General features: G+C 47.4%; 4 protein-coding genes across 4 annotated transcripts; 2 read left to right on the forward strand and 2 right to left on the reverse strand.

Annotated features, from left to right (window-relative positions):
• Positions 1-669: 669 nt before the first annotated feature.
• On the forward strand, positions 670-24,449 carry LOC128715647 (uncharacterized). The gene is made up of 8 exons (XM_053810558.1): positions 670-707; positions 19,811-21,133; positions 21,208-21,698; positions 21,778-21,913; positions 21,982-23,658; positions 23,729-23,875; positions 23,945-24,101; positions 24,183-24,449. The coding sequence occupies exons 1-8, from the start codon at positions 670-672 to the stop codon at positions 24,447-24,449; spliced, it is 4,236 nt and encodes a 1,411-aa protein (XP_053666533.1).
• LOC128715648 (pyruvate dehydrogenase [acetyl-transferring]-phosphatase 1, mitochondrial) lies at positions 14,588-16,158 on the forward strand. The gene is made up of 3 exons (XM_053810559.1): positions 14,588-14,716; positions 14,810-15,118; positions 15,190-16,158. The coding sequence occupies exons 1-3, from the start codon at positions 14,588-14,590 to the stop codon at positions 16,156-16,158; spliced, it is 1,407 nt and encodes a 468-aa protein (XP_053666534.1).
• Positions 24,450-25,162: 713 nt separating the features above from the next.
• Positions 25,163-25,715, reverse strand: LOC128715258 (uncharacterized). Its single transcript, XM_053810139.1, has 2 exons — positions 25,495-25,715; positions 25,163-25,430 (listed from the first exon to the last, which is right to left on the reverse strand). Exons 1-2 carry the CDS (start codon positions 25,713-25,715, stop codon positions 25,163-25,165), a joined length of 489 nt encoding a protein of 162 aa, XP_053666114.1.
• Positions 25,716-26,047: 332 nt separating this feature from the next.
• LOC128714871 (DNA polymerase delta subunit 3) lies at positions 26,048-27,630 on the reverse strand. Its single transcript, XM_053809753.1, has 4 exons — positions 27,562-27,630; positions 27,339-27,494; positions 26,318-27,269; positions 26,048-26,247 (listed from the first exon to the last, which is right to left on the reverse strand). The coding sequence occupies exons 1-4, from the start codon at positions 27,628-27,630 to the stop codon at positions 26,048-26,050; spliced, it is 1,377 nt and encodes a 458-aa protein (XP_053665728.1).
• Positions 27,631-27,634: the final 4 nt, after the last annotated feature.

The following is a 27,634-nucleotide window of genomic DNA, read 5'->3' on the forward strand; positions in this document are numbered from 1 at the left end:
AAAAGCACGATCAGCACAACGCACCGCACGTCAGTCGCTGAGCAGTCGTTGCGGAGTGAGCACCGTGTGCCGAAATTAGTGTCCCATCGTCGGTCCATCTTATTTTCATGTTTTGTTTCTAAAGGCACCACTGGTGAAGTGTGGACGGCAAGGGAGAAGAAGAAAGGGTGTGCGAAGGTTGTCTGACACCGCCATCGGGATTGCAGGCAGAAAATAGCAGTTAAAGTGTAAGAAATCGGAAATACAAGGAAAAAAAAGTGACTTGGTTTGATGTTGTGCAAATAAGTGTCTTCCGTAAGTGCCGTTTTTCGGATACAAATTCTCATCTCGAGCGAAATGTGTTCCGTTACCAGTACAGCATAAAGGTTTCTACTTCAGACACGAGCTTCCAGCAGCGTGAAAGTGAATGTGGTGTGCATTTAATATATTTTGCCCTTTTATTTCCCATTTTATTCTTAGAGCAGTTTTAGTGTTTGATATACAGAGTGTGATAAGTGATTGCAAGTGATACGCTGTAAGGTTACGCTACAAACCATAACACTCGAACGAAACCAGCAATACGTTTCAAGTTACTGATCGTTTAACCGTAGTGCACCTTATGTCCAGTTTTCTGTAACTCGTGCGCCTTGACAGCACACACACACACACCCATCGGTGAACGAAACGAGGATGAATCTAATCACCACAACGACGGTCCGTTCAGCAAGGTAGGTTTTGTGTTTTTTTTTGTTTCGGAAAATTAGTTTTCATTTTCAATTCAATCTCGTGCCTGTGCGGTGTGCGGCTTTATTGTACGAAAAGATGAGGGTATTTTCCACTGAATTTGAATTTTTAATTACCACCAGCATAACAGTCTTAAGCTTTTATTACCGTATTTGCATCAATATTTCGTATCGTTAACGCCTTAATTTATGCAATGTACAAAATAAAAACATTAAGCCGTTTTTAACTATTTCTGCTAAATTTTTTCCTATTTTCTTGCGTACTTCAATGTAGTTATCTAAACCAACATAGCATACCTTTAATTATTTCAACCGATGAAACTCTCAAAAATATACTGACCTAGATATTTCTAGCAATAATATCGAAATTAAAACTCTTTCCCATCGTAGTCAGAATTATTGCAGCAAATTAGTTTTGCTTGCTCAAAATTGTAATGTAATGGCATGAAATTGTATGATTCAACCAGATTAATTCGATCCCGCATTGCAATTAGCCCAAATTGTAGACCAAAAACAACATTGCCACTACCACATTTGCCTTCCGGCAGTCGCAAGTTCTCGTGACCCGCTATTGTTCTCACAGCGCTGGAGGTGTTTGGAGGTGACGTGATTTATGCACTTCTCCAATTTTTCACAATATATACACAACGCACCCGGCTCAAATACTGCCACCACCGAAAGTGAAGAAAACATTGTTTTGTCCAACATTACCATTTGGTGATTCCACTCTACCGCAGCCTACGCAATGCCAAATTCCAGCCAAACTTTACGAAGGCCAAAGGAACGCACTTCCTTCTGGCTTGCAGTTTACGGGTTTAAATCATTGTTCCCCGGTTGGTTTTTTTGTTGCCTTTTTGGTTCGGTACAACGCCTTTCTCAGCCTTTCTGCATAATCTTACGACTGCTTTTTTCACATCGCCCCACAGTGCTTTGCCGGTTCATCACACGCTGGGGGACTATGCTGTGCCACTTTGCCTCTTTTTTCGTGATAGATAGCTTTTCAGCATCGACAAGTTGCACGGCTGATGTTTGCACACCTTTCCACCCGCACCGGTGGGCCCAGTCCCGCCATCTGTGTGTCCAGTGCCCTCTTCTTCACTGGTTCACACTATGTTGCGTAAGGTCCGAAAAGGCAATTTCGGTGAGGTATCTTTTGGAGTTTTCCGCCTCGAAGTTTCTCCCTGTCTCTTGATGCGTGATGCTTTGCAGTGTCGAACCAAGCACGGATTTGGCGCATTTTGGTGTTGGTTGAAAAAGTCTTTCCTTTGGTGAAATTATTAGATTTATTCCGAACACCCACTAGTGTAAAATATGACTCCAAAACTCGTAGCTTACGATTGTTTATTTATGCTGCAAAAGAAAATAAAACCACAATCGTCTGGAAACATTCAAACCCATTGTGAAATCTAAAATGCTTTCTGCGTCGATAAATAAACAAAATTTAATTCGCTTTTTTTGCTACAATCAGTGAACAACAATTCATGTCAATTTACAATTCCCCAATAACTTTCGGACAATTTCGCTATTCATAGATTCATCAAAACAATCCAAACCGACATAAAATCAAACGCAAACAAAAGGAAAAGCTTGAAATGAAACACAGCCCGCTTTTGTCGGCAGCCGGCAAATTCGCGATCGCGAACCAACTTCACTTAATTGACATCATCTTTATGGCATCGATCGAGTGCGGCCTGGGTTCGGTTTGGTGGTTTCCGTGTCAATTAACGGATTGTTTTGACATTTTTGCCAACGCATCAGCGCGAAGAAAAGCTTTTCAGAACAATTTTATGCCCCAAACACGGAACTGTGTCTGCACGCAACAGCGACAATTTGACGGCTGTTGCCAACAGTGCCTGCCGAATGGGACGAGATTCGGCTGGAAGTGTTCGCAAACCTGTAGGCAGCAGTTGTCGCTAACTGTGCCGGGCAGGATTGCGCTTCCTATAGACAGCTTTTTTGTTGTCTTCCTGAACCCTGAATTGAACTCTGATGCCCGGGGCTTATTATCCAATTCTCGGCAGGAAGATACCCACCGAAATAACTCGCCTACCTACAGGACCGGTCCGAAATGGCCCGAAAGACCTGTTGTTGTTGTTGCCGCTGCGCCGTGCTCCGTGATCGGACGGGCAACAAATTATTGTACGCTTCCTGCACCTGCTGCTGGAGCTTGACCGATACTGGCACAAAACACGATAACCAAGGAGAAAAACAATTTGGCAAAGGTAATAAATAAGCCCCGAATCAGAATCCAATTCGCAACGGCAACACAATTTGCAACCATCCAGACGGTGACGTAGTGCTGCATTCGCCACGTAACAATTCCAAAAGTTTGGCGGAGTCCTCCGTGTGCTTACGACGCTCGGGATCCTTTCGCTTCGGTCGTGGTTGCCGTGGCTCATTAATAAAACATAAGCTTTCCCGGAGACATTCGTTACTACCCCCGCCAGCAATAACCACCGCACACCACCACCAGTAACGGCCGAAGATAAAGACCTTCCCTGTTACGCCACGCGTACGAAGCCGGCTAAAATCCGAAACCAATTATTATGCACCTAACGGGTTGGAGTGGTGGCGTTTACTTGTTACGATTTTATTGCTTTTCTGTAATGCAAACATAACGTACACAGCGTGAGCATAACTTACCTGCCCAGCGTCGCTCGTATCGAACATGTGTAACGTGTACGGGCGTGCTACCGTTTTTGAAACTCAGTAACACCATAAACTTGACAAGCATCAAGGTATAAGTACCTCGGCGCTGCAAACGTCAAAATAATCAGTTCCACCCTCCCTATCTGCTGGTAACCCAACGAAGTCGAATTTAGGCCACCCGGATTCGTGCTGCTTTCCCGGTTGGCATTGGACGACATTCGTGCTATTTGCAAACCAATTTGAAGGGCAATGGCGAGCTGGCCAAGTATCGAGAGACCCTCGACGACACCACTTACGGCGTGTTCGGAGATCAGACGTGACGAAGCTTGCAGACAACGACTTGCAACTTCCATACACAGCGCACACGATCGTGTGAATCACTCGATAATTATTGCACCGTACAGCACAGGACATTCCGATTCAACAACATCATTCTACGAACCATTAAGAGATAATCTTGTGTTTTTATACATACTTTTATAAAAATACAATTCCATTTAACGCTCATCGGATTCGTCACATAAATTCGGATGAATTTTCATGAACAATTTGAACGAGAACGCGGAAGAGCAAGATTATCACTGATTTGTGGGGTTCGTCGCTTCGCAAACGTGCATGAGTCTTTTGTTCCACACATGAGAGATTTTAGTTCTTTGTGTTGATTTTGCTAAGAAGTTTGATTGCTTTCTTGCAAAAAAAAAAATTCAATACAAAAAATAAACTTCTCCGGAAGCTTGATAAGATCGTTTGTCTCATTAAATTGAGGTTTTGTTAATTTTTTAACTAGAATAAAAATATGACAATACGTTGCTAGTGAAAGTACGATGTGTCACTCAATGTGCCTGGAGCTATACGATACGATTGCGAGTAATCCACCGTAACGATCGTGTCTACTTTGTATGTAAAAGAATCTAACAAACAAAAAAAAACAGTACCCTAACAAACAACCTCGACTATCCTGCGCATATTAACATAATCCACCGCGAAGGTGAATGAATTCGGTATAACTGTCTGTGTTGGACATTCCTCATCGCAACACGGTGATCTGTGCGAAGGCGATCGTGACCGGTTTGACACGAAAAAAAAGAACCTGCCAAACCCCGTGAGGCGAAACATAGAATCTTTAATAATGTTTGTTTGTTTGTTTGTGTGTTCCTACCACCAAGCAGATCATCTAGAAGAGGTGCTTGTATCTTCGAAGTGTGACACTCCGTGACATGCCGGGCAGGCTTACCGATCGTGGCCTGATCGCGCAGCTGTGCTGTGCCGTACGTCAGTCAGCCGAGCAGCTGTTGCAATGGACGCTCCCACGGAAACACTTAGCAAACGAGCATCGCATTAGAACCCATCCGTTTCCCCACGCTCTGCCGACGCTACCTTCTCATGCCCCCAATGTTGTCCAATTAACATCATTAACCTTTTTCCTCCGTGCGCTCGTTATTGTTACCCTTTCCCAAACCCTCGGGATCAATCGTTTGATGTGTTTTGCTTTTGCAATCGGTGCTGCGATGCACACTTGGAAGATGCGCTTATCGCAAATGAATGCGTCGCGGCAATCCCGGATTCTGACTCAAACGGGGAAGATTTTCCGGAATTCTCGACAAATACACACACACACACACACACGTGCCCCGTTTGGTGTTTTTTTCCTACAACTGAGTAATCCATAATACCACACCACCACACGACGAAGCGTGTGTAAGGTGAGAAGTGTAGTGCGAGACCGCGACACGCCAATCGCGCGAAGATCCGGGATCGTAACCGGGATCCCACAGGTAACCCGCGCAACAGCCCATAAATCTTCACCCGTCCCCGTGTTTTGGTGGTGTGGAGATAAAAATTGAAATTGGGAGGGAGAGAGAGCGATTATTTTTGGTATAACCGCACCGAGGAAGACTTCATCGCCGAGGCACCCTGTAGGGCAGCATCCCAAAAACGAGTCTTACGTGCTATCCGCCACGAACGAACCTTGCGTTGCGGTTTTGTAATACGCACGTGCAGAAAACCGGCTCCGGTTTTGTCACCTTCCGGACCGTAACGTTTGATGCCGTAGACCAAGTGTTGCGGTGTGGGCCGTGCGTTTACGTCGCCTAGCGTTCCCCCTCGTCCGCTGTATGGCTGACATCATCGCCGTCATCTGCGACGACCTCTTCGTTTTTCTATCACTTCCTCGCGCAAATACGCTTTTGTTCCACACTTCGATACCGTCGCCATATTTCACTTTCTACTCGTGCGCCCCCATAACGGATAGCGATCTTCGTACTCTCGCCCTTCCAGGCACGGTGGGAGGTCGCCAATGAGCTGTCAAATGCGCCCGAACCGACCGCCGCCAAACTGTCAAACTCGTTCGCCATCACGCTGGCCCGGCTGCATTTCCTCGTTCCAGCTTTAATTAACATACAAAGCGAGAGGAACGGCAACGGTGGGCCGGAGTGGCGGGAGTGTTGCAACCGACGCACAGACATCGTGTTGGTGATCTTCGCGCGTCACCGCACTGTGCATGATTGATTGCTTCGGTGGAGGAACACTGACGCGACCTTAGCGTTTCGGCGCATCACTGCGGTACCAGGTACCCCAAACCTCGGCTAGGGTTATCTGCTATGAACTTGAAAACATGACAAATGGTGACATTAAACACCTGGCACTTGCCAGCAAATAAACACAACCCAGCTGCTAGCGCGCAGGAAAATATATTTATACAAATTAACGCAAATTTGCAGCGATACGTTATTGTACGGATACACATATATATGTCTTTTCCACACTTTACCTGCAAGGTTGTTGCTCCTTTTGCACGATTCGACACCCACTATTTTGCCATCGACAAAAACACAGACACGCAGCAACACAAACCTGCCCAGACGGTGGCAGGCGGATGCATACCGGTCGAAACCGCTCAAGGAGAACCGGTTCGCAGTCCGGGCGAAGATGAGCACAGAAAATGTCTCCGCGCGCGCATCGAAAAACAGTTTTGCATTGCATTCTTTTGCTTGGCTTGATGCAAAGCCACTAACCGCCATACCCGTCGGTGGATTTGGTTGTTCTAAATGATGCTAAAGACTTCACATCACATCACATGCACCAACGTAACCGATTGGCCAGCCAGTAATGAGACAGTTTAATTTCAGTTCTCACCTTCACACCGATTCCGAAACCGTGGAATGGTGTGGATAATTTAATGTAATTAGTAAGCAATCGCTAACATAAAATAGTGCAACAAGAGGATCGGAAGGTTTCGCGCTTGCCCGATCGTTGATGTCTTTTGATTTTGTATATCATTTATTTGTTTGAGAGACTCGAAACAAAGGGTTGTTATTTAGAAAATGGCATAACATTTACACTCTTGCCGCTTGTTTTCTGCCTCCAAACAATCCGGTGTTATCACGATATTATTTAACGCACACCATCTAACCGTTGTACTAAAAAAATTGCCAAGCAAGCAGTTACAAAAACAAAACCTTCACGACATCTCGCCTCGTATCCGGCGTTACTCGATCTGATCGGAAGAAGTTGTTTTTCCCGCGGAAGAGAAGGGAAGCGGGAGGGTGTTATAAAATCTTTTTCTTTTTTTTCCACCCGAACTGGCCCCCTTCCGATTCGTGAACGTTATGTCGCACGGAGGAGAGCAAGAAGTGAACTCGCACGAAGCTACCCACAACGGGGCGATGGGTTTTAAAACGGAGAAAGAGCTTCATTTCCTTTCGTGATGCACACAGACACAGACCCAAACAGACGATCGTAAGAAACCCATCACATTACTCGATCGGTTACCGGTCGGACGGTGCGTGTGCGCGCTTGGTTTTGCAGATGAAGTAAGCAGATCGAAAGTGAATGCGGCAATGCGCGTGAAAGTGTGCGTCCGTCCCGGGTGGTTTTCGTGGTGGGATGGGGAGATGCTGGGAAGCATATGCTTTCGTTTTCCGCACCCGGCCATCGGAAAGTGATGCGTTTCGTAGTTTCATTTGAATACGACTGCTTAAGCAACCACACAATGGTAAGGGTTTTGAGCGGGGCGACTAGTGTTTGAGTGTTAAACATACTTAATATGCAATACAATTTCTAGCACCACAATGAAACGCTCAAGCGTTCAACATCAATTTCGATATTTTATTGCTCTCAAACTTATAATTTTCTCCTAATGTTCATGACATTTTCCATGGCCAGAGGGGCCGAGGTTTATTAGCTTAGCATGAGTAGTAGGAGGGCGCATAGGAGATAAGTCGATGGCAACGAAAAAAAATCACTACCACAAAGACATAAGCCTTGCATAAGCCACCACAACACAAGCCACACACACACACACAAAAATGCATCATTTTAATGAAATGTGTTTCCTTTCTTTTCTCTCCATACTTTCAGGTCAGTATCGGTGTCATGTAGCGTACAACAGCAGCTAAGTCTACAACAGACGCAAAAAGGGCAACCAACCCAAGACCACGACAGTTGTTTGTGTGTATCGCCGACCTTTTTTTGGCTTTCAATTATGAGTGATATTTTAAGCGCGAAAGCAACCACTTTCGAACAACTGAAACAATATATGTGTGGTAAAAACTGTCCGTAAAGGGGTAGATAATGTTTTCCGTTGCATTTCCGGCTCCCGCACGAAGAAGTTTCTTGTTTTAAGCCGGTAATGGCAATAAAACTCACCCCTAGCAAACCCGCGTTGTTTTGCATCTCGCAAACACAGCACCGACTAGAAGAGAAAACTGCACCCACCGAGAGAAAACGAACCGAGAAAGAGAAGAATGTCCCATTACTACCAGGAACTGACGTGACGACCTACACACGTTTGCGAAGGGTTTTATTGAAAATGAAAGTTCCACGGACTCGCCTCTTGCGCGAACGTTCCAGCGAACGCTCTACTTCTGATGCAGATGCTTTAGCTTCGTTTGCTTTTCTTCTTTATCGATCGAGCTTTTACTCTTGCGGGTGTAGAGATCTCTTTCTGGTACGTCTGCATTGGGGGTTGCTGCTCGTTGTGCAAAACTTTCTCCACCAAAGCACAAGGGGCTTCAGCTCCAGAAAGGGTGATTCTGTTGACCTTCTCTCTGCATGCTTCAGACACAGGCGACGAACCCTCCAATGAAGGTATTTTTAGACGGTTTTTATAAGTTGCATCCGGTTCAAAGAACTTTCGCAATGCAAAACCACCAGTCTAGGTAAGTTAATTGCTATGTACTATGATAATTTAAAGCCTAGCTTTGCAACAGAAAATTTGTTTGTATGCACTCCTACCGGCGTTCATATTGGGGCCCAAGTTGCCAAAATGTTCACCGAAGGCCGATTTCGAAATAGGTACGCGAATCGAAATTCCTCTACCATTCCGGTAATAGCATCGATGGCTACCGAAAGACGACTCGATTATGATTTTTTTTTTTGCGCGCGCATTTTGTCCAACTCTGCGCCGCCGGACGGATTTCACCATTTGCCGCTTTTGCAACTGGTAAACTGGCCGGATGGTTTGGCCCTGACACCTATCGCCATGCCGGTGTTGGTGTGGGTGATTCGGACCAGCCACTTGTTGGTGGGATTGGCTTGTGGTGGTAGACGAGAACTTCTGGAAGCTATTTGGTAGCTATGATGAAATTATCGACACAGAGATTAGTTAACGCTTAGCGCCTAAATTTATGCAATAGGCACAACATTTGCTGATTATGAAACTAATAGAAAATTAACGCGATTTTTATTGCATTTCCATCGCGTTTTCCATTCCCAAAATGGTTCTTTTTGTTGCATACACTTTCCCTTTTTATCTTCACCAACCGCCACTAAAGCTCACCAATTGATTTCCAAACCCATTGATTTCCCACCGAAAATGAAACTCCCTTGTGGTGACCGCAATTCCGGTGTTTGGAGATCGAACCGGATCGGAAAAGGGTTCGGAAACTCGCTTCCCAAGGCAAGTCGAAATCTTGCGGAATCTTCGAACTGCACGTCCCATTGAATGCAACGCGGTTCCCACGCGGCTTTTAAACATGCCGGTGAGCCACACTATCGCATCGCCCCGCTATCATATCGAGCTACCGCCGGTGGTTGCCCTGATTGGAGAGCCTGGGAAATGTTTGCGGTCTCGAGCCCAATAATAATGGCTCCTCGCTGCATGTAAACGGGTGTTGTAAAAACTTCAACCCCAACACACCGTTAAATGCGGAAGTTACCGATTTTTTTACCCTCTACCATGGGCTGGGAAAAAAATTGAACGTGTGTTGGCTTAGTAGCATGATTTAAAATATTCATACCATTTCGCATTCGCCGCACCATTACACTTCCTGATGGCACGAAGCGTCCAAACACGCTTTGCCCCAAAGGTAAGCCATTGAACTGAGTCAGCTTCGTAATGGCAAGTTTTCCACCGCACCCGAAAAACCGTCCACAGTTGCTGCCTCGACTGGTGAGCGTTTCAAAACCCAAACACAGACATTTATGGTTGAGCGATGAGCCGGTGGTGGTACTTTGTTGCTCGGACAGCATTAAACTCGGTCTCGCCTTTGGAATCATCTTACCGTGGATGGTGCGTGTGTGAGCGAGGGTTTTGTAACGAAGCCGGTGCGATCTCCACGAGCTAGTTAATTGCGTGGAAAGCGATTAAATACGGTAGGAAACTCGAGATCGATATGTTTAACAATGATACAATATTTACAAACAGTTGCGGTTATCTTCGTTTTTAAATCAGACCTGATAAGATAAAAGGTGTCAATGGCCCCACCGGGGTTGACCTGAGTGAACCTTCGTGCAGGTCAACCTGCGCACTGAGTGTGTGCTATGAACTGTTGGTACATAAAGTTCAGACAAAGCGCAATAATTTATTACCCTAAAGCTTATGTTTTACAACAATCCTTAATAAGGCCTTATTAGGAAACATTAAATTTTGCAACCTCAAAAACAACCCCTTCCGGCCGTCGGTCATCCAACCGTCCGTCGAGACGAAAATGCATTGTTCGTAAATTGTGGCTGCCACTGTTTATGGCAAGACCAAATGCACCCACCGTTGATGCGTATTTGCGTCTACGGAACACACGCTTACGCCACCAACCAACACGCTTGTGCACAATAATTACGTGCCGAGCTTACCAACTAATGTGTCAATTGCTACCTGTCCTACTGCGGTTAGCGGGTGAGCATAAGGGGCAGCGAAAATGTAAACGAAGTGTCATTATTGCATCCGACCCACTGCACCAGAAACGCAGTGTGTATGCGTGCCGAAAAAGGGACGATGATTTCGCTTTCGATAAACGATGCGCGACTGCATTAAGGTGGCGGCGACGAACCCTTCGTTGCCGGTACGGTCGTTGCTTTAGATGAGAATTCATCAGCTGTGAAGTGATTTCAAATGGGCTCGTTTGGTGGTTTTGCCTACACATAAACTAACAGACTTGCCACATGCAGTGCTTACCAATGGAAAAGCTCCGATCGATCCAACAAACGCGAGAAGTAACACAAGCACACTTTAAATCTTCTGGCACACGTTCGTGCAGGTAAAAGGAGCCCAAAACCCTTCACTACCGGTACCCCGGGCAGCACTCGAACGATCGCACTAACGAACTCGAACCCTTCGATTCCTTCAGTCTCAAAGATTGGCTTTTGTGTCGGGTTTTAATGGGATTTCTTTCCATCTCGAGCTCTCGAGCAATAATCTTACAGAACAACCAACACAACCCTTTTAAACCTTCTGCTAAGGTCAACTAGCGCGTGTGTGGGGCATAAAGCTTTTGAATTGATACATTAATCGACAAATGGTGAATTGGATTTGATGGTTTTAGTAGGTCAAAAGAGCTACACTTCAAGCAACGCGAAGCTCATCGTTCAAGGGAATCACTTTTATTTATTAGCGATCCAACGATTGGAATCGATCTACTGATCACCAATGGGGACACAGGGGTTGCAAGAAAATTAATAAGGCCATACTGACTGCGTTAGTACAATTTTAATTAGTATACAACTTTTTCCCACAAAGAATAACAACTGGAGGTTAGCGATTTTGACAGATGAACAAAAAAAAATTGTTTCAAGTACCATGCAAAGGTCGCAAGATTTGATGACACGACGATTCGCAGTTAGTAATGCATCGATGTATAAAATTCCAAATCAATTAAATTCACCAACTAATGATGCTGATGATCGCATCCATACAGGGAATCCCCCATTCGGAACGTGTTTTGCCTCTCCAAGTTCCTGGAATGTGACAATGAACTTTTGGCATCGTAGAACGCTAACGAGAACCAAACGCGACATAGCGTGAGTACGGCATTTATCACGAAAATCACTTGTCGCTTCCACTTACAGGCCAGTGGCTTGTCGATGTGAAGTGGTGCGCAAATAAACAGCAGGTAAGGGCAAACATTACATCTTGAGCTCTTAGTACCATCGGCGCTGGGGTTGGTACATTGTTTGTGATTTGGCAGATTTGCATGATCATCGAGACATCGGCTCTGTGAAACTCTCATACCCCGGAGCAGCTGTCAAACTGTGTACCAAGATCAACTACGGCATAATTGCGATAGTGAGATCATCTGTTTTGTTTTATCCTCTTGCAAATAGATACTCACATAGCTCACAGATAGTATCAACTGCGTTCGAAGGGTTCGTCGCCTGAATAATGCATTCCTTAACGAGAAGTCTTTTGTTTTATTATTTGCCTCCTGCATCGAAGCTTATCCGTAAATCATTGCAAGACCGCATCCACACAATGTAGCACACAGTGTGGAAGAACCGCACAATCAACACCTTATCCAAAAACCCATTCATAATTAAGCAACCAGATTGATGATGATTTAATCAAACACAGGGATGGCCATACATGCATTCCATAGCCCTCTGGTGGCGAGTTTCCCACCTATCAGTTCACGCTTGTCAGTAGTCACGTTCGATGATGAACCTCGGCTCGGGCGAGGGATGGTGGATGTAACTAAAAATCAGTAAGAATTCAAATTAGCATTCCGCGACATACTCGCCAACATCCACACAAACAGCAACGCTATCCCTAGCGGCGAAAGTACAGAAGCCGGTCAGGGTCTGCTGTAATACGATGGTGGCAGATATCTCGTGGGCACGACTACGGTGACGCGCCTGCCGGACGATTTACGATGCCTGTTACAGTCATAAATTGGCAGTTGCTGCGGACTGCAATTCTCAGCACGAAACACACAAACGATGCGCGACTTGACTCCTCATCAGTGTCCCTTTGGCGTCAGAAGATGACTCTATTCAAGTCACCCTGGCACGAATGGAGCGTGACACGACACGGCACAACTATGGCGTTAGATAATTGTAGTCCTTCTACGTTACCGTCCTACTACCGGGGGACGGCTCCTAGACAAGAGCCGATCGCTCAACGTCACCGATGGATTTGATTTATATTCTTATTCGCACTCGGATCGAACTAGACGGCGAGTGTATTGCACCATTCCCAATTCCCATCCCCTTCGCGCACCTGGCACGGTCGTACCAATTTACTTTCACTTTTTACCGATCCGATATTATTGGGTGCCACCGGCCACATTCTTGCCTGCACTTAATCGGTCCCCCGGGGCGCATTGGGAGAAGGATTTATTACCGCATATCTTACCGCGGGTCATAGCGCTACGTGCCGTTTATCTGCTTCTGCACGGTTGCGAATCCATTTATCTAACGCACCACGAATGATAAAGGTCAGCATTGTCCCGCAAACGGTCAACAGTGCTGATCTGGAGACAAGCAAGTTACTTATTTGCACAAGCTACACCAAATCGCCCAAAAAAGGGAACTGTTGAAACCGGTGTCATCAATCACGATCACCAACACCGATCACATCATCTCTCAAATGAAGATCCCCGAAGGTCATCGAAGAGGGTTGTGTTTGCACTGATTCTTCGTGTCATTCTCATCGCTCATAGCATCATGGAAATACCCCCGAGAGTACGATTACGACAACGAACAACTGATATTCTACACAGCATTGCCAGAGGTTCCGTTGTTTCCTAACGTTCCGGCAACCGTCGTGTACTCTCCTTTTCAACCGTAATTCAATTATCACGCCAATCAAGCTACGGATTCTACCATCATCTTGCTGTAAAGATCCCCAATAATGAGTGGCTTATTAGCTCAGCAAAGCTAAACGATTCATCAATGTTTGTACAGAGCCTTCACGCTGATGGCGCAAAACCGTGATTTTCATTCATAGTTCAGCCCCCGAGGTAGATCCAATGTTCGGTTTTTTGTGCCCTAGTATCTGCACTTTATTCCGGTACATAAGATCTGCACACAGCATTACATAGCGCGATACCGTGACAAGCGAATTTCGTCGTGAGCAAGGATCGCCTCGAACAACGTGTTGAGTTATATTCACCCCGCGGTTGTTTGGTGCGGTATAATCCAAATTAATATCCGGGGTCGATTTTTAAGATCTTTTTAACGGACCAGATATAACTGGTCGGTACTTGATAATACCCCGCCAGGTAGGCTACACAACATCCGGGTCCTGGAGTATCAGTCTGAGTTCCGGGAGGGAATTGAAAAGGTTGTTTAAATATGTTTAAATGTGTTGTTTAAATGTTTAAATATTTGATTTTTTCCATCCCAATAAAGGATACAGTTTCAGTTTGATGGAAAAGAATGCATTTCTTGGAGGCATTTGTAGACAAACTTATTAATTTTTGTCAGAATTTTCTCATCTCATCTGATACACGCCAGACCTGGTTTCACTCTTAACAGGACCGTGTCTCCCATTGACCGAACAGATTATTTCGTTATTCAGATTAAGACATTCCGTTATACAACGACCATTAAGCAAAATATTCTTCAAAGCGTACATAAAAACTACTTTATTTCCCCCAACAAAAATATATCTTTGAAAATATTTTAAAAACATCATTTACAGTCACTAACGCCCTCTACCGGCAATCCTACCCTCAAGCGAAAATCCGTTCCGAGCGAAAACCCGAAGCGAAAATTAAATGTCAAAACGCACGTTTGTTTACATTCTGTTCCGATTACGTTTTTTCTCTCATTTTCGTGTGCCGTTTCATCGCGAACGAATGTGGCAAAGCAAAACATACGCACGGCCGGAACATAATTAGGGGCCATTAAGCTGCAATAAACTATTTTTATACCGTACGTCGGTTCGATTCGCTTTGCCGTGATAAGCAACCGGTGGCCGTTTGTGCGCGGTACAAATGTGAACCAGAAAACAGTGAAATTTCGCATCCCAATCTTCCGATACTAGCGGGAAGCGCACCAAGATGTCAAACAGGTCGCCAAAAATCCTCGCCATACGGATGCGTTCGTTGGCGACAGCCTTCAGCCGAAGCTACCACCGGGCCAGTGCTCTCCACCGTCCGACCGGACCACCGAAACTCTCGCCATACGATGTACGTACCGATACGGGGTCTGGTTTCTAAGAAACAGGTTCCTTCGTCATGCGAATTACCATATTTTCTCACTCACCCTTACCCGTTCCGTAGGTAAACTGTATACTGCGAGGGAACGAACACACGCAAGAATTTTTCGGCGGGTCCGTTAAAAGCTACGACTCGAATCAGCTCGCCTCCAACTCGCCTATTGAAGATTCACGCAGCGAAGCGAGCTGCGTGCACACGTCCGGTTTGCTGGTGGGGATATTCGATGGTCATGGTGGGCCGGCCTGTTCGCAGGTGATCAGCAAGCGGCTGATGCGATACATTGCCGCCTCGCTCGTGCCACCGGACGATCTGCGCCAGCATATGCTCGGCGGTGCGCAGAGCTTTTCCTTCCTGAGCTGCCATAATGATAAGGCAAGAACATGCGCCGTGTTGCACAACAACATTTAACCGACACACTAACCGACCCGGGTTATTCATTGCAGCTTGAGTTTGTGAGCGAAATCAAGGAGCTGTACGAGAAAAGCTTCAACCAGTTCGCGAACGAACTCACAAACACTACGCTGGCCGGGTTTCAGATGCATCAAACGCTGGAGAATGCTTTTATCCGGTTGGATCAAGACCTTTCGCGCGAGGCGATCGAAATGCCCAGCCTGCGGACGATGTCAGTCGCAATGAGCGGTGCGGTTGCACTCGTAGCACACATCGACGGGCCACATCTACATGTTGCGTCCGTTGGTGATTGTTCGGCCGTGCTCGGCACTGTCACCGATACCGGTCAGTGGATTGCGAAGAAGCTCACCAACGAACACAACTCCGACAACGTTGGCGAGGTTCGTCGCTTGCTCAGCGAACATCCGGCCACGGAGCGAGATACGGTGATTCGTGGCGAACGCTTACTCGGTCAATTAGCGCCGCTACGTGCGATGGGTGATTTTCGCTACAAGTGGACACGCGAACAGCTCGAACAGCTGGTCGTGCCACAGTTTGGGGAGCAAGTAATAGCACCATACTACCTCACGCCACCGTACCTGAGCGCGTGTCCAGAAATAACGCATCACATCTTGACGCCCCGGGACAAGTTTCTCATCATCGCAAGTGATGGGCTGTGGGATACGATGAGCGCCATGCAGACGGTCCATCTTGTCGGGGAGCATATGTACGGTAAGGCGTTCCTGCAGCCGCTCACCCTCCCGAAGCAGGATATTACGCTTGGGGAAATTAGCCAAATGTTGAGCACCCGAAAGGCGGGCCTGCAGAAGAAGCCGCTCGACCGTAATGCGGCGACCCATCTCATCCGGAACGCGCTCGGTGGAACCGAGTACGGTGTGGAGCACTCGAAACTGTCGCACATGCTATCACTGCCGCAGGACATCGTGAGGCTGTTCCGGGACGACATTACCATAACGGTCGTGTACTTCGACTCGGAATATCTCCGCAACTGTCCCACCTGATGGCGGGGCGGTGGTGATCGTGCCGATCGTGCTGCAACTGCTTCATTGGAAACGAACCAAATGGCCGAAAGCATTTAACATCACGCGACGCGATTTAACATGACGCGCACGTTTTGAAGCATCCGTTCCGTTGTCGAACCGGTGTCAGTACCTCCCTCTAAAAGGCTGGCCTTTTTTTTCTCTATTGTCCTAATGCTCAATTCTCTCACCGCCATCTTCGACCATCGACGAGTCATTTACTAGGAGAAACGATCCGGACACATACATTTGTTTTGCTGTATTTATGTTTCCGTTTTTAGGGAATCGTTTACCGAGGCATGTGTGCACCGATTTAATCGAAATCAATCACAGACATGTCAGGCCAAACGATTCCACGATAACCTGTTTAGTTAGCGTGTGCGCCCTGTGTGCTTTTTGTGTGCGTCTTAAAGACGGTAGAAATTTATGTACGCGGATGTGGGATTGACATGAAATATGTTTTAAAAGTTTTATTTGTTGAGTTTTGTAGTTAAACAAAATAAATTAAAACTAGTTCCTGAAGTCATGTTTCTTATTTCGCTTCGCACCATCATTCCAAAAAAAGTCCATTAATGTATGTTGCTTCCTTCGGTACCTGTTGATTGATGTAATCTCCAACCTCACGGCGTGAAGGTCACATGCCCTCGCAACTTAATCACAGTCGTGATGACTAGCTAGAGATCCTCGAAACCGCAGCAAAATAACGATCGGAAGAAAACACCCTGAGTTGATCAGTAATCCGGAGAAAGTGGTTCGTGCACCATTATTACGCCATATATCGCTCATCAGCTCAACGTGTTACTCAACGACAACGAATCGGGTGGGGATTGTAGAAGAATTAAACTGAACCACCCCGAAAAAAAGTTCCGGCTGATAATCGACGCAACAACAACAACAAAAAAGTGTGTTAATTTGCGACGAACCTGCATTGCCAAAGGAATAATGCGCGGCCCATTCCCAACTCCCAGATCCCAACAACCTTGTATAGGGTGGGGAAGGTGTTCCTCCTTTCGCCGCAAAATAAATAATAGCTCACAAGAAGCAGTGTCTTTCCGCTCGAGTAAGCTCTAATGCTCAATATCACGGAGGTGTGTTATGGGGTGGTGACTGCTGATCGTGCCATCGATCCACCCCTGGGGGAGCGGGTTTTGGACTCACCCGGTTTACCCGGCGTAGGCACGAAAGTGAAACCAAAACATAACCTAATTTCCAACTGCTGCTGTGCTTGGACGGGCAACGAATACATGCCGTAAGATGGTACAGTGACACGAACCAAAACGGTACGATTGCGCGTGATCGGAAGCAGACGGTGTATAGAAAAATCTGCAATAACTTGTTTACTTATTAAATTATACTGGTACATTTACTACAGTACTTACGCAAAAATATACAGCAGGACACGACGAGAGAAAACAGGGCACTTTACAGTACTTCACTTAAACCACTTTTCGCATTACAATCTGTTCATGCGCCTACTTAAATGATTTGTGGAATGATTTTTACAAAAGCGGCAACAGAAGCTCCCTTTGACACATGTAAACAAACAGTCACAGACGAAAAAAATGCACTTGTACAAAAAAAACCAACAAAGCAAACATCGCAACAGCTCCTTCACGTCACTTTCGTACGTGACTGTAGCGTTCAATATCTTCCGAACAAATCCGGCTCAAACAAAACCTCCGTTTCCACATTCCCGATGTGACGATTCCACCAACGGAATTTGCACAAGCACAAGCCTGTTTGCGTAACGCCATTTTGTTGACTCTCGCGCACCGCACATTTAATCCTTCGGCATTGCACGTAGACAGATGGCGCACACGGAATGGGAATGGGAGCTTTTCGTATCATTCCAACCGTTTCTGTTGAGCGACAGATAATCAAACCGTAAAGTGTCTTCTTTTCCGTGTCCAACGTTTGTCTAAGTTATAAAGGTCGTCCACTGATGCATATTGGCGCAACACATTCGCCAAATGGATTTTGCCTTGCGCTTGCCACACGATCGTGTGAGGATTGCTCTTCGATGGATTAATCTACGGTTTGCTGCATTTGGACGAGCGGTCCAAGATGCACACAGCGGATCCATTGACATCGGTATGGTAAGACCTTTCCGCTTGATTAGATATCATCATTAATGAGATGCCATCAATTCCTGCTGCTGTAGCTGCATAGCCATTCTTCGCGATACATTGACGGTGGTTCGGTTGATCGTTTTCTGGCACGCTTTTAAGCTCGCTTGAAAGATGTTAGATAACCTTCGACAAAATCAATGATCGAATCAAATGCTTCTGCGCGTTTGCAACACACGCCAACTCCAAACATCTTCCTGAACAGCTTTCTTTCTCAATTCCGTTTGTTGGCACGATCAATAAATTACGCACACAATTTCCAACACGATTATTGTTTGTCCTGTACCCATACGCCCAGCAACATACTACGGGGACGTTGATACTACGCGCCATGCCTACATCTTCCGAGCATTAACCAAATTCAAACACAAACATGGATTCTTGTGGTTTGTAAATACCTCCTGTACCTCTAGCGAACAACTGGTTTTCGAATGTCGATAAATTTTAATACAAACAAAAAAAAACCGCTCTGACAGCTGTTGGCCATGTTGCGACAAATTTACCAAAACTCTCCAGAAGTCTTGGGGACAAAACATGGCACTCGAAATGAGATGCTCATTAATTTTACAACTCAAACAACAGAGGCACAAACGCGACATACTGCCTTGCTTTCTTTTCCCATTTTTGGAGAGTTACACGGAAAGTTTATGGTTCTGACCATAGACAGGTTGTCCACAGACACTTTCCAAAAATGGTCCGGATTGTGATACATAAATTACTACAGCTATACGTCCGGGGAAATTTACCTATAGTAAATCAATAGTCTTGCGAGTTTTGATTGTTTAAGTGCCGGTTATATTTTGGAAACTGCAATAAATGGCATTCTATCAGCACATGGGACTGATCACGTGAAGTTTGGTCCTCTGCGAGTTGGTCAGCTTGCATACTTTTCACTTTCATTACACACTGGTCGTAAACAATATAGCTCCTAATTCGTTTAAATCGCGAATACGACACGATCCTGTTCGTATATTTTTAGCAGCAAACCACTTCAACTGGTCTCTCCGGCAAAGACAGCAAAAGCCAGACAGAATTCCAAGAATGTAGCTATCGCACAATGATGACACCACCCAAAACCGGATTGTGGCATTATCATTCTATGAAACCTTCAAGCGCCACCGGTCGCCACCTGGGGTGTGACGATAATCAGCATTCCTTCGTCACGTAAATGTTCAACTCCTCTAGCCGAGGGCGCCTATTTTCTCGAGGTTGGACGACGTCGTCCATCTTGCCGTATCACGCCACCACTTGCCAGATGACTCCTTGCTAATTAATTAGATATTCAAATCATCTCCAATCACGCGTTACCGTTTTCAGCCTCGGAATGCTCTTGAAACGTTCGAAAAACAAAACCGGATCAAGAACTCTCCCTTAAATACATTTGCCACAAATGAAAACGACATTTTCTCGACACGACCATGAACGCAGATAGTGTTATTGACCTTCGCTAATCGTTTGGGCCCTTTTAACGTAATTGGTTTGTTTTCTTCCCCTTTCACATCTTCCAGGTACCGGCTATGGCACCTAGCTGCTTGCGGTCTTTTACTACTAGTCGTAGCACAGCACACGGCGGGAGCCGATCTAAAGGAACGGGCCCGTGCCGCTTTACTGCTGGAAAAACCCAACGGTTCTGCCAGCTGCCAAGTGCAGCAGCCTCAACCCTGCCCACCGAGCAAGTTCCGTTCGGCGTCGGGCGAATGCAACAACTTCAATCACCGATACTGGGGTGCCCGTGGTGATCCCTTCATACGACTGCTCCAACCCGACTACGCGGACGGCAGACTTAAGCCACGTACGTCGATCGGATCGCATGCACTGCCCACGCCCGACTTCATCGTGAATCAGCTGCAACGGTCCGTCGATGAGAAGGCCATCCATCCACACATCACGGCCATGCTGCCGGCCTGGGGACAGCTGCTAGCGTACGATCTTGTGCAGATATTGTCCCCGAACTCGCGCTACCGTTGCTGTCGCAATCAAACGCAAACGGACGAAACGCAGGACGACGTGGTGCAGTGTTACGTACGGATGGGTGAAGGATGTCGCGAGTACAAGCGATCGATCCCGTCGCACGATCCTTCCAACTGCGAGTTCCACTATCGCGACCAGATGAATGCAGCATCCGGCTTCCTGGATGGTTCGGGACTGTACGGCACGACGGAGAAGGAAATTCACGCGCTGCGTACGTTCCTGAACGGGAAGGTAGACACCGGCGCCTGTCTGCGTTGTAACGAACCGGGCGCCATCGGTGCACTGCATACGGTGCTGCTAAAGGAACACAACCGCATTGCCGATCAGCTCGCAAAGCTTAACCCGGAGTGGAGCGACACTACGCTGTTCTACGAAACGCGTCGCATTGTGATGGCACAGATTCAGCACATCACGTTCAACGAATTCTTGCCCATTCTGTTGGGCAGCCAGATCACGAACAATCCCGATCTACGGCTGGAGACCGGTGGCTACTACAGTGGCTACTCTAGTGCGAACCGTGCCGGCATCTTTGCAGAGGTGGCCGTCGGTGCTATTCCAGCCTTCCTCACGATGCTACCTCCGGACATGTATAACGACTCCATGTCGGCTGAGATTCTGCTCTCTTCGCCGGCTATGCAGCAAACGTTCATCCCGGACCATGCCAGCTTCAACGACGAGTGGACACCGATTTCCCTGGCAATTCATCGTGCACGCGATCACGGCGTACCGGCCTACCACAAGGCGATCAATCTGTGTGAAAAGCGCTTTGGAAAGCCATTCGGCACTAAGCTCAGCTTCGACGACATGCAGTACTTTGGACTGGGACAGGGCAAGCGCGAGGTGTTGGAGAGCATGTACCAGTAAGTTTTCTGTTTTAGAGTACCATCCCAACGATCTTAACCATTTATCATGTTCGTTTCTTTAAAACTCGCAGAGATCCGGAAGATATCGATCTGTTGGTTGGTGGACTGATGGAGACTTCGGCCTTGGGAACAGTGTTCGGACCCACGCTAACCTGCCTGATGGCCATCCAGTTTGCGAACATGCGTAGCAGCGATCGGTTCTGGTACGAGAACGATCTTCCACCGTCCTCGCTGACACTGCCCCAGCTGCAGGCTATACGCCGGGTCACGCTTTCCGGCCTATTGTGCGAAACAAAGGACGTACAACGGGCTCAACCGAAGGCCTTCATCCGCGAGGATCCGTACCTGAACGCGCGGCTTAGCTGCGAGCAGCTCGGTGGACTTGACGTTTCTGCCTGGCGTTCGGAACAGGACGACGAGGTGGAGGAGTACATGCAGGAAGAACAGCCAACACCGCCCGAGTTCGAGGAACTCAACATGGATCTAATCTCGAGCGCCATCAACAAAGCCAAAACGAAGCTCAACGAACGCAAGCGACAGGAATACGAGGCGTGGGTACGACGTAAGTAACCTTGCATGCGTGTTGCTTTCCGAGACATTAATCACACTGTCCTGATTTGCATCTCATCCATCATCCACAGAGGGAGGCATCGATGCCAAGTCTCCGGACGGAACGGCCGCATCCTTCAGCAAAGCTAACCGAAATGCACTGATCATCGCCAACACCTCACTGTTCTACGAACTGGCCACGAACGAGATCGTTAACTCGCTGCATACGTAAGTAGACTCGCACGAACTCTGTTGGACAAAACGATCGATTAACATAACTTCTTGTGCTTCACCAGGCTGCGACGTCGGAAGCGCCAAGTGTTTGACAACAATCTGGGCGGATTCACCAGTGACGACTTCAGCAATGCACTCCAAAGCGTAGACGTCAATCAGTTCATTACTGGTTCCATCTCGCCCATCAATCTGGAACCGCAGTGTGAAAATCTGGAAGCACCCTGTGACACGACAACGCCCTTCCGTACACTTACCGCCCATTGTAACAATCTGCGCAACCCAGAGCTAGGCCAATCACTTACCGTATTTGCCCGATTGCTCCCTCCGGTGTATGATGACGGTATTTCCCAGCCACGATCACTCTCCGTCACCGGCACACCGTTGCCGAATCCACGGTCCATCTCCTCACTAATCCATCCGGACATTTCCAATCTGCACACGCGCTATTCGCTGATGGTGATGCAGTACGCACAGTTCCTTGATCACGATCTCACTATGACACCGATCCACAAAGGCTTCCACGAGTCGATTCCCAGCTGCCGGTCGTGTGACTCACCCCGTACCGTGCATCCGGAGTGTAGTCCATTCCCGGTGCCGCCACGAGACCACTACTACCCGGAGGTGAACGTGACCAGCGGCGAACGGTTGTGTTTCCCTTCAATGCGCTCGCTGCCCGGTCAGCAGACATTGGGACCCCGTGAACAGATTAACCAGAATACGGCCTTCCTAGATGCGTCACAGATCTACGGCGAGAACGGGTGCATTGCGAAGAAGCTGCGCGGTTTCTCGGGTCGTCTTAACTCAACGATCCACCCGATACAGGGCAAGGAACTGTTGCCACAGAGCCCGGTACACCCCGAGTGTAAATCGCCGAGCGGATACTGCTTCATTGCGGGCGATGGACGTGCCTCGGAACAGCCAGGTCTGACCGCGATCCACACACTGTTCATGCGCGAACATAACCGCATCGTCGAGGGGCTGCGCGGTGTCAACCCACACTGGAACGGCGATCAGCTGTACGAGCAGGCGCGGCGCATTGTGATTGCCCAGAACCAGCACATCACCTACAACGAGTTCCTGCCGCGCATCCTCAGCTGGAACGCGGTCAATCTGTACGGCTTGAAGCTGCTGTCGCAGGGCTACTACAAGGAGTACAACCCAACCTGCAATCCATCGATCGTGACGGAGTTTGCCACGGCCGCATTCCGCATTGGCCATTCGTTGCTTCGCCCGCACATTCCACGGCTGAGCGTGCAGCATCAACCGATCGATCCGCCGCTGCTGCTGCGCGATGGATTCTTCCGCACGGACAACTTCCTGCAGCCCGGGCTTGTGGATGAGATTGCACGTGGGCTCGTAGCGACACCGATGGAAACGCTCGATCAGTTCATCACCGGCGAGGTTACGAACCATCTGTTCGAGGATCGTCGCATTCCGTTCTCGGGCTTCGATTTGATCGCGCTGAACATTCACCGGGGCCGTGATCACGGTGTACCGTCGTACAACAACTACCGCGCGTTGTGTAATCTGAAGCGGGCCCAAACATGGGAAGATCTTGGTCGAGAAATTCCGCCGGAGGTGATCGCTAGGTTGCGTCGCATTTACGCTCACGTGGACGATATTGATCTCTTCCCGGGCGGTATGTCCGAGCGTCCGCTACAGGGTGGACTGGTTGGACCGACGTTTGCCTGCATTATTGCGATCCAGTTCCGACAGCTGCGCAAGTGCGATCGATTCTGGTAGGTATTGGTGGAGCACGGAGAAACTGTGTGTAGAAGTGCTCTTACTGATACTGGTGTTTTCCAACAGGTACGAAAACGAAGATCCAGTGGCGAAGTTTACTGAGCAGCAGTTGGCAGAGGTCCGCAAGACGACACTGGCAAGGATCATTTGCGAGAATCTAGACATTACCGGTGATATGCAGCGAGCAGCCTTTGATCTGCCAAGCAACTTCCTGTACGTATACGACTCGAAAGGGTACAGAAAAGGCCGCATCTTCATTGTCTAACTATCGCTCTCTTTTAGCAATCCACGAGTTCCGTGCAGTTCCATGCCACAAATTGATCTCAGCGCGTGGAGAGAAAACATCGTCCAGGGTTGCCAGATCGGAGGCAAGAACGTGAATGTCGGAGAGTCGGCCTTCCCATCGCCGTGTACGAGTTGCATCTGTACCAACGAAGGGGTAAGCACAGTTGCTGCGGCATAAACCGAGAACGTTGCTTGCTAACGTGTTGTTTTCTTTTATTCCATTCGCACCAAATAGCCTCAATGTGCCTCGCTACGTATTACCGACTGTGGCCAGCTTGCCCGCGAGTGGCCTCGTGACGTGATTCTCCGGGACGATGTTTGCAGTGCGCAGTGCGGACTGGTGCTACAGAACGCCTCTCCTCAGGGCCGTAACATTCCGATCAGCTTGCGGCCACCTCCTCAGCGTGTGGCACGGTCCCGCATCGTCCAGCAGCAGACGGCGTCGCAACCGTTCACCTTCCAGGGCTTCCAATTCCCCGATCTGTCGCAATTTATCGGATAGAGAGATAGCGAACGAGGAGCTGTTGTCACAGGTGTAGGAAGCATCCTTCCTTTTTGTACATATTGAGCGGCCATAATTGATAGTTTCTCTCACACCGTTGCTGGTTTTATTTTATTGATCAATTACGAACGCATCGTCCCTGATCATCGGTCTACTCTACCGCGTAACTGCCCCAATCCGACGATCCCCTCAACGGTGTTTATTATTTACGGTTTTACCACTTTATGTCTGCGCCACTGCGCCACTCCTTAAGTTATAATCTCTGCATTAGGACGTGTGCGATGGGAAGATACGTCCAACAGTCGCAATTCGTACCGTGATCCAATGCGGTGTACAGAACCGTGTCCTGTTTACTAGTTTCTGTTTCACCTAAGTACACTGTCCACTGTTTTCATACGCTGGAAAGCGACGAACTGTAAAGTTCGATTACAAACGAGAGCGAACGAATGAATGGAAGAAGGATGATAATGGTTCAAACCGTATGTGAGACGGAGCAGCAGTAGCAGCAACTAGTGATCTAAATGATATGTAGAGATATATTTACTATGTGTAGCAAAGATTCGTTCAACCGTAGTGTTGTTAGTCTACGAACGAATACGGTCCAGTAGGGACACCGTCGATTTAAACTATAATAAAGTGTAATACAATTTTCTGACTTAAAACGAACTGAGCTGTTCAGTGTGGGTGGATTGTTTGACTTTCCCTGGCATCTATCACACCTCCGTTGAAAGTCCCAGCTGAGCGAACAGGGTGCGGGACAGAAAGCGGTACAGATCGCGGGCGTCCTCCGCCCCGAAGTAACCGGTTAACCAGTTCTGTATCGTACCGCCGGCTATCTTCGAGCTGAGCGGTTGAAATGTGAACGAATACATCAGCAGACACTTGGCCACCCGAAGTTCAGCACCGAACTTTCGCAGAAAATCACCGATCAGTCGAAACAAGTAGATGATGAGCTTGACGCCACCAACAACGCCGGATGTCCTACAGGAACAAAAAATCGTGGAGGCTAACATTGGGTTATGTCTTATGCGGCAGCTGTACTTACATGCGTGATGAAAGCGAACCACGGTTAGCAGGCACACTGGACAATGCGGTTTGCGCACCCGATCCACCGTAATACATCGAATAGCGCTTCAAACTGTTCCACTGAGCGACTTGTGTTGAAGGCGTTTCGGTCACCTGCTTAGTAAGACCACCGTAAGTATCGTTTAATAGCTGTCCGGCACAGGAAGAGATCAGCAATCCTACAATCCACAGCACGGCCATCCTCCATCGATACGTTCACACGTTTGTTGTGGTTGGGAGTTACGAAAGTACTGAACCCGGCTACGTTCGGTGCATGAAGGTCAATTCATGTCTAATTAGCCTCGGAGACGTCGCTAGAGGTAATAGGATTTAAATGGGTTCTTCAATGCGTTTCAAAGGATAAAGGAAGAGAAAAGAATCGGAAAAGTTTCTTGTGACATCATCCTCGTTGCAGCCACGCACACTATAATGCCGTAAAGAATCGTAAGGTCACATTAACGCGGAAGGACCTTTAATGGGTCGTTTATTTGTTTTGTCTTACAGAGAACGCCTTTTTGTTGGGAACTGAGATTTTACTTCTTCGCAAAAAAGCTCATAATTGAACCTTGCTTTGTTTTCGGTGTTGGTGGTGTTTCCTTCTTCCCTCCGGAGGACGCTTTCCCTTGGCTTGGCGTTGCTTTAGCCTTTGTGACCACTGGTGTACCGGTGTCTATTTCCATTCCATTAGCCGCCGACTCATCCTCCGATACCATTTCGTAGTCCTTAACGGTGACTGCAAAACGGAAAGTGATGCTTATTATTATGACTTTCAATAAACCCTCCTTCACACAAAACACACTTACTCAAATAGCCCTTCTCATCAGTGTACGTTTTAGTGATCAGCTTCTTAACCTTGCCTCGATTACGGTTCACGCTGTTCGAATCATTCTCGACGGGCTTCTCCGGTGAAAGCGACTTCCGGACTGCTTCCTGCTCTGTCGCCGGTTCAGCCATTTCCTCATCAAACTCGACCAAACGCTCCCTTCGCTGCTCGGCCGCTTCCTTCCCATCCATTTCCTCTTCGCTGGATGAATCGCAAATTTGCAGGATGCGAGATTTTTTCGACGGGTTGGATGGCTTTTTGCGCTGTAACATTGGTTTGCTAGTACGCTTTTTGCTATCGCTTCGCTTCTTCCCCTCCTGGGGCGTGTTGGGTATAACATCCTCATCTTCCTCCGTAGCCTCATCATCGGTGATAGTTCTTTTGCGTGTTTTTTCCACCTCTTTCGTTGGTTCCGGTTTCGTTTCCTTTTCCTTTTTTTCTGCAGCAGTCGGAGCGGGAGATTGTGGTTCCTGTTTGATGGGAGCTTTTGAGACAGAAGCTTGTGAAGGTTTGGAGGAGAAAAATGATGAAATAGCACCCTTCCCGGTAGTGACGGATTTCTTTGTCTCTTTTTTCGGTGAAGGTTTTGTTGGTGATGCCGCTTTCGGTTCCGGTTTCACAACTGCCGGCGTTGACGGTGGTGAACGTTTTTCCTCCTTCACCGGAGGTTTACTGGCCATCGAAAACATGTTCGGTTTGGCTGGTTTCGGGTCCTGTTTCACTGGGGCTGGAGGTTGGGTTTGAGCTGGTTGTGAGGCACTTTGATCAAGCTGACGTTTTTCAGAATTCAACCGTATATTCATAGCACTGAACTCGTTATCATTCGATACAATCAACGGCCTGACGTCCGACGCGATCTCCGCGGAATACAATATTTTCGAGCACTTTGGATACATTTGACACACTTTTTCCGTCTTCTGCTCATTTGCTAACTAAAATAGAAGAACCGTAAAACAATTATTAAACGCCCGACAATAATCCTACGTCAGCTGTTTACATACAGTGATAAAAACGTTTCCATTTTTATCGATCCCACGAATGACGTACTCGAACGAAAGCTGTTTTCCATCTTTCTGCTGTTCAACCCATTTCTGTAGGATTTCTAAAGACTGTTTACTATCCAAACTCCACGTGTTACTAATTCGTCGTGTAGTAATCTAGAAAAAGAAACGGAGAAAACTGCATTTAATGATTTGCTAACGAATCGCACAGCGTTTGGCTTGCCTTCTCATTAGCATCAAACACAATGTGACCAATTTCACGGTGACACGTTTTCAGCTGCTCTGCATCCATAGTG

The sequence above is a fragment of the Anopheles marshallii genome, chromosome 3, assembly GCF_943734725.1.
Source record: "Anopheles marshallii chromosome 3, idAnoMarsDA_429_01, whole genome shotgun sequence".
NCBI classification, from domain to species: Eukaryota; Metazoa; Arthropoda; class Insecta; order Diptera; family Culicidae; genus Anopheles; species Anopheles marshallii.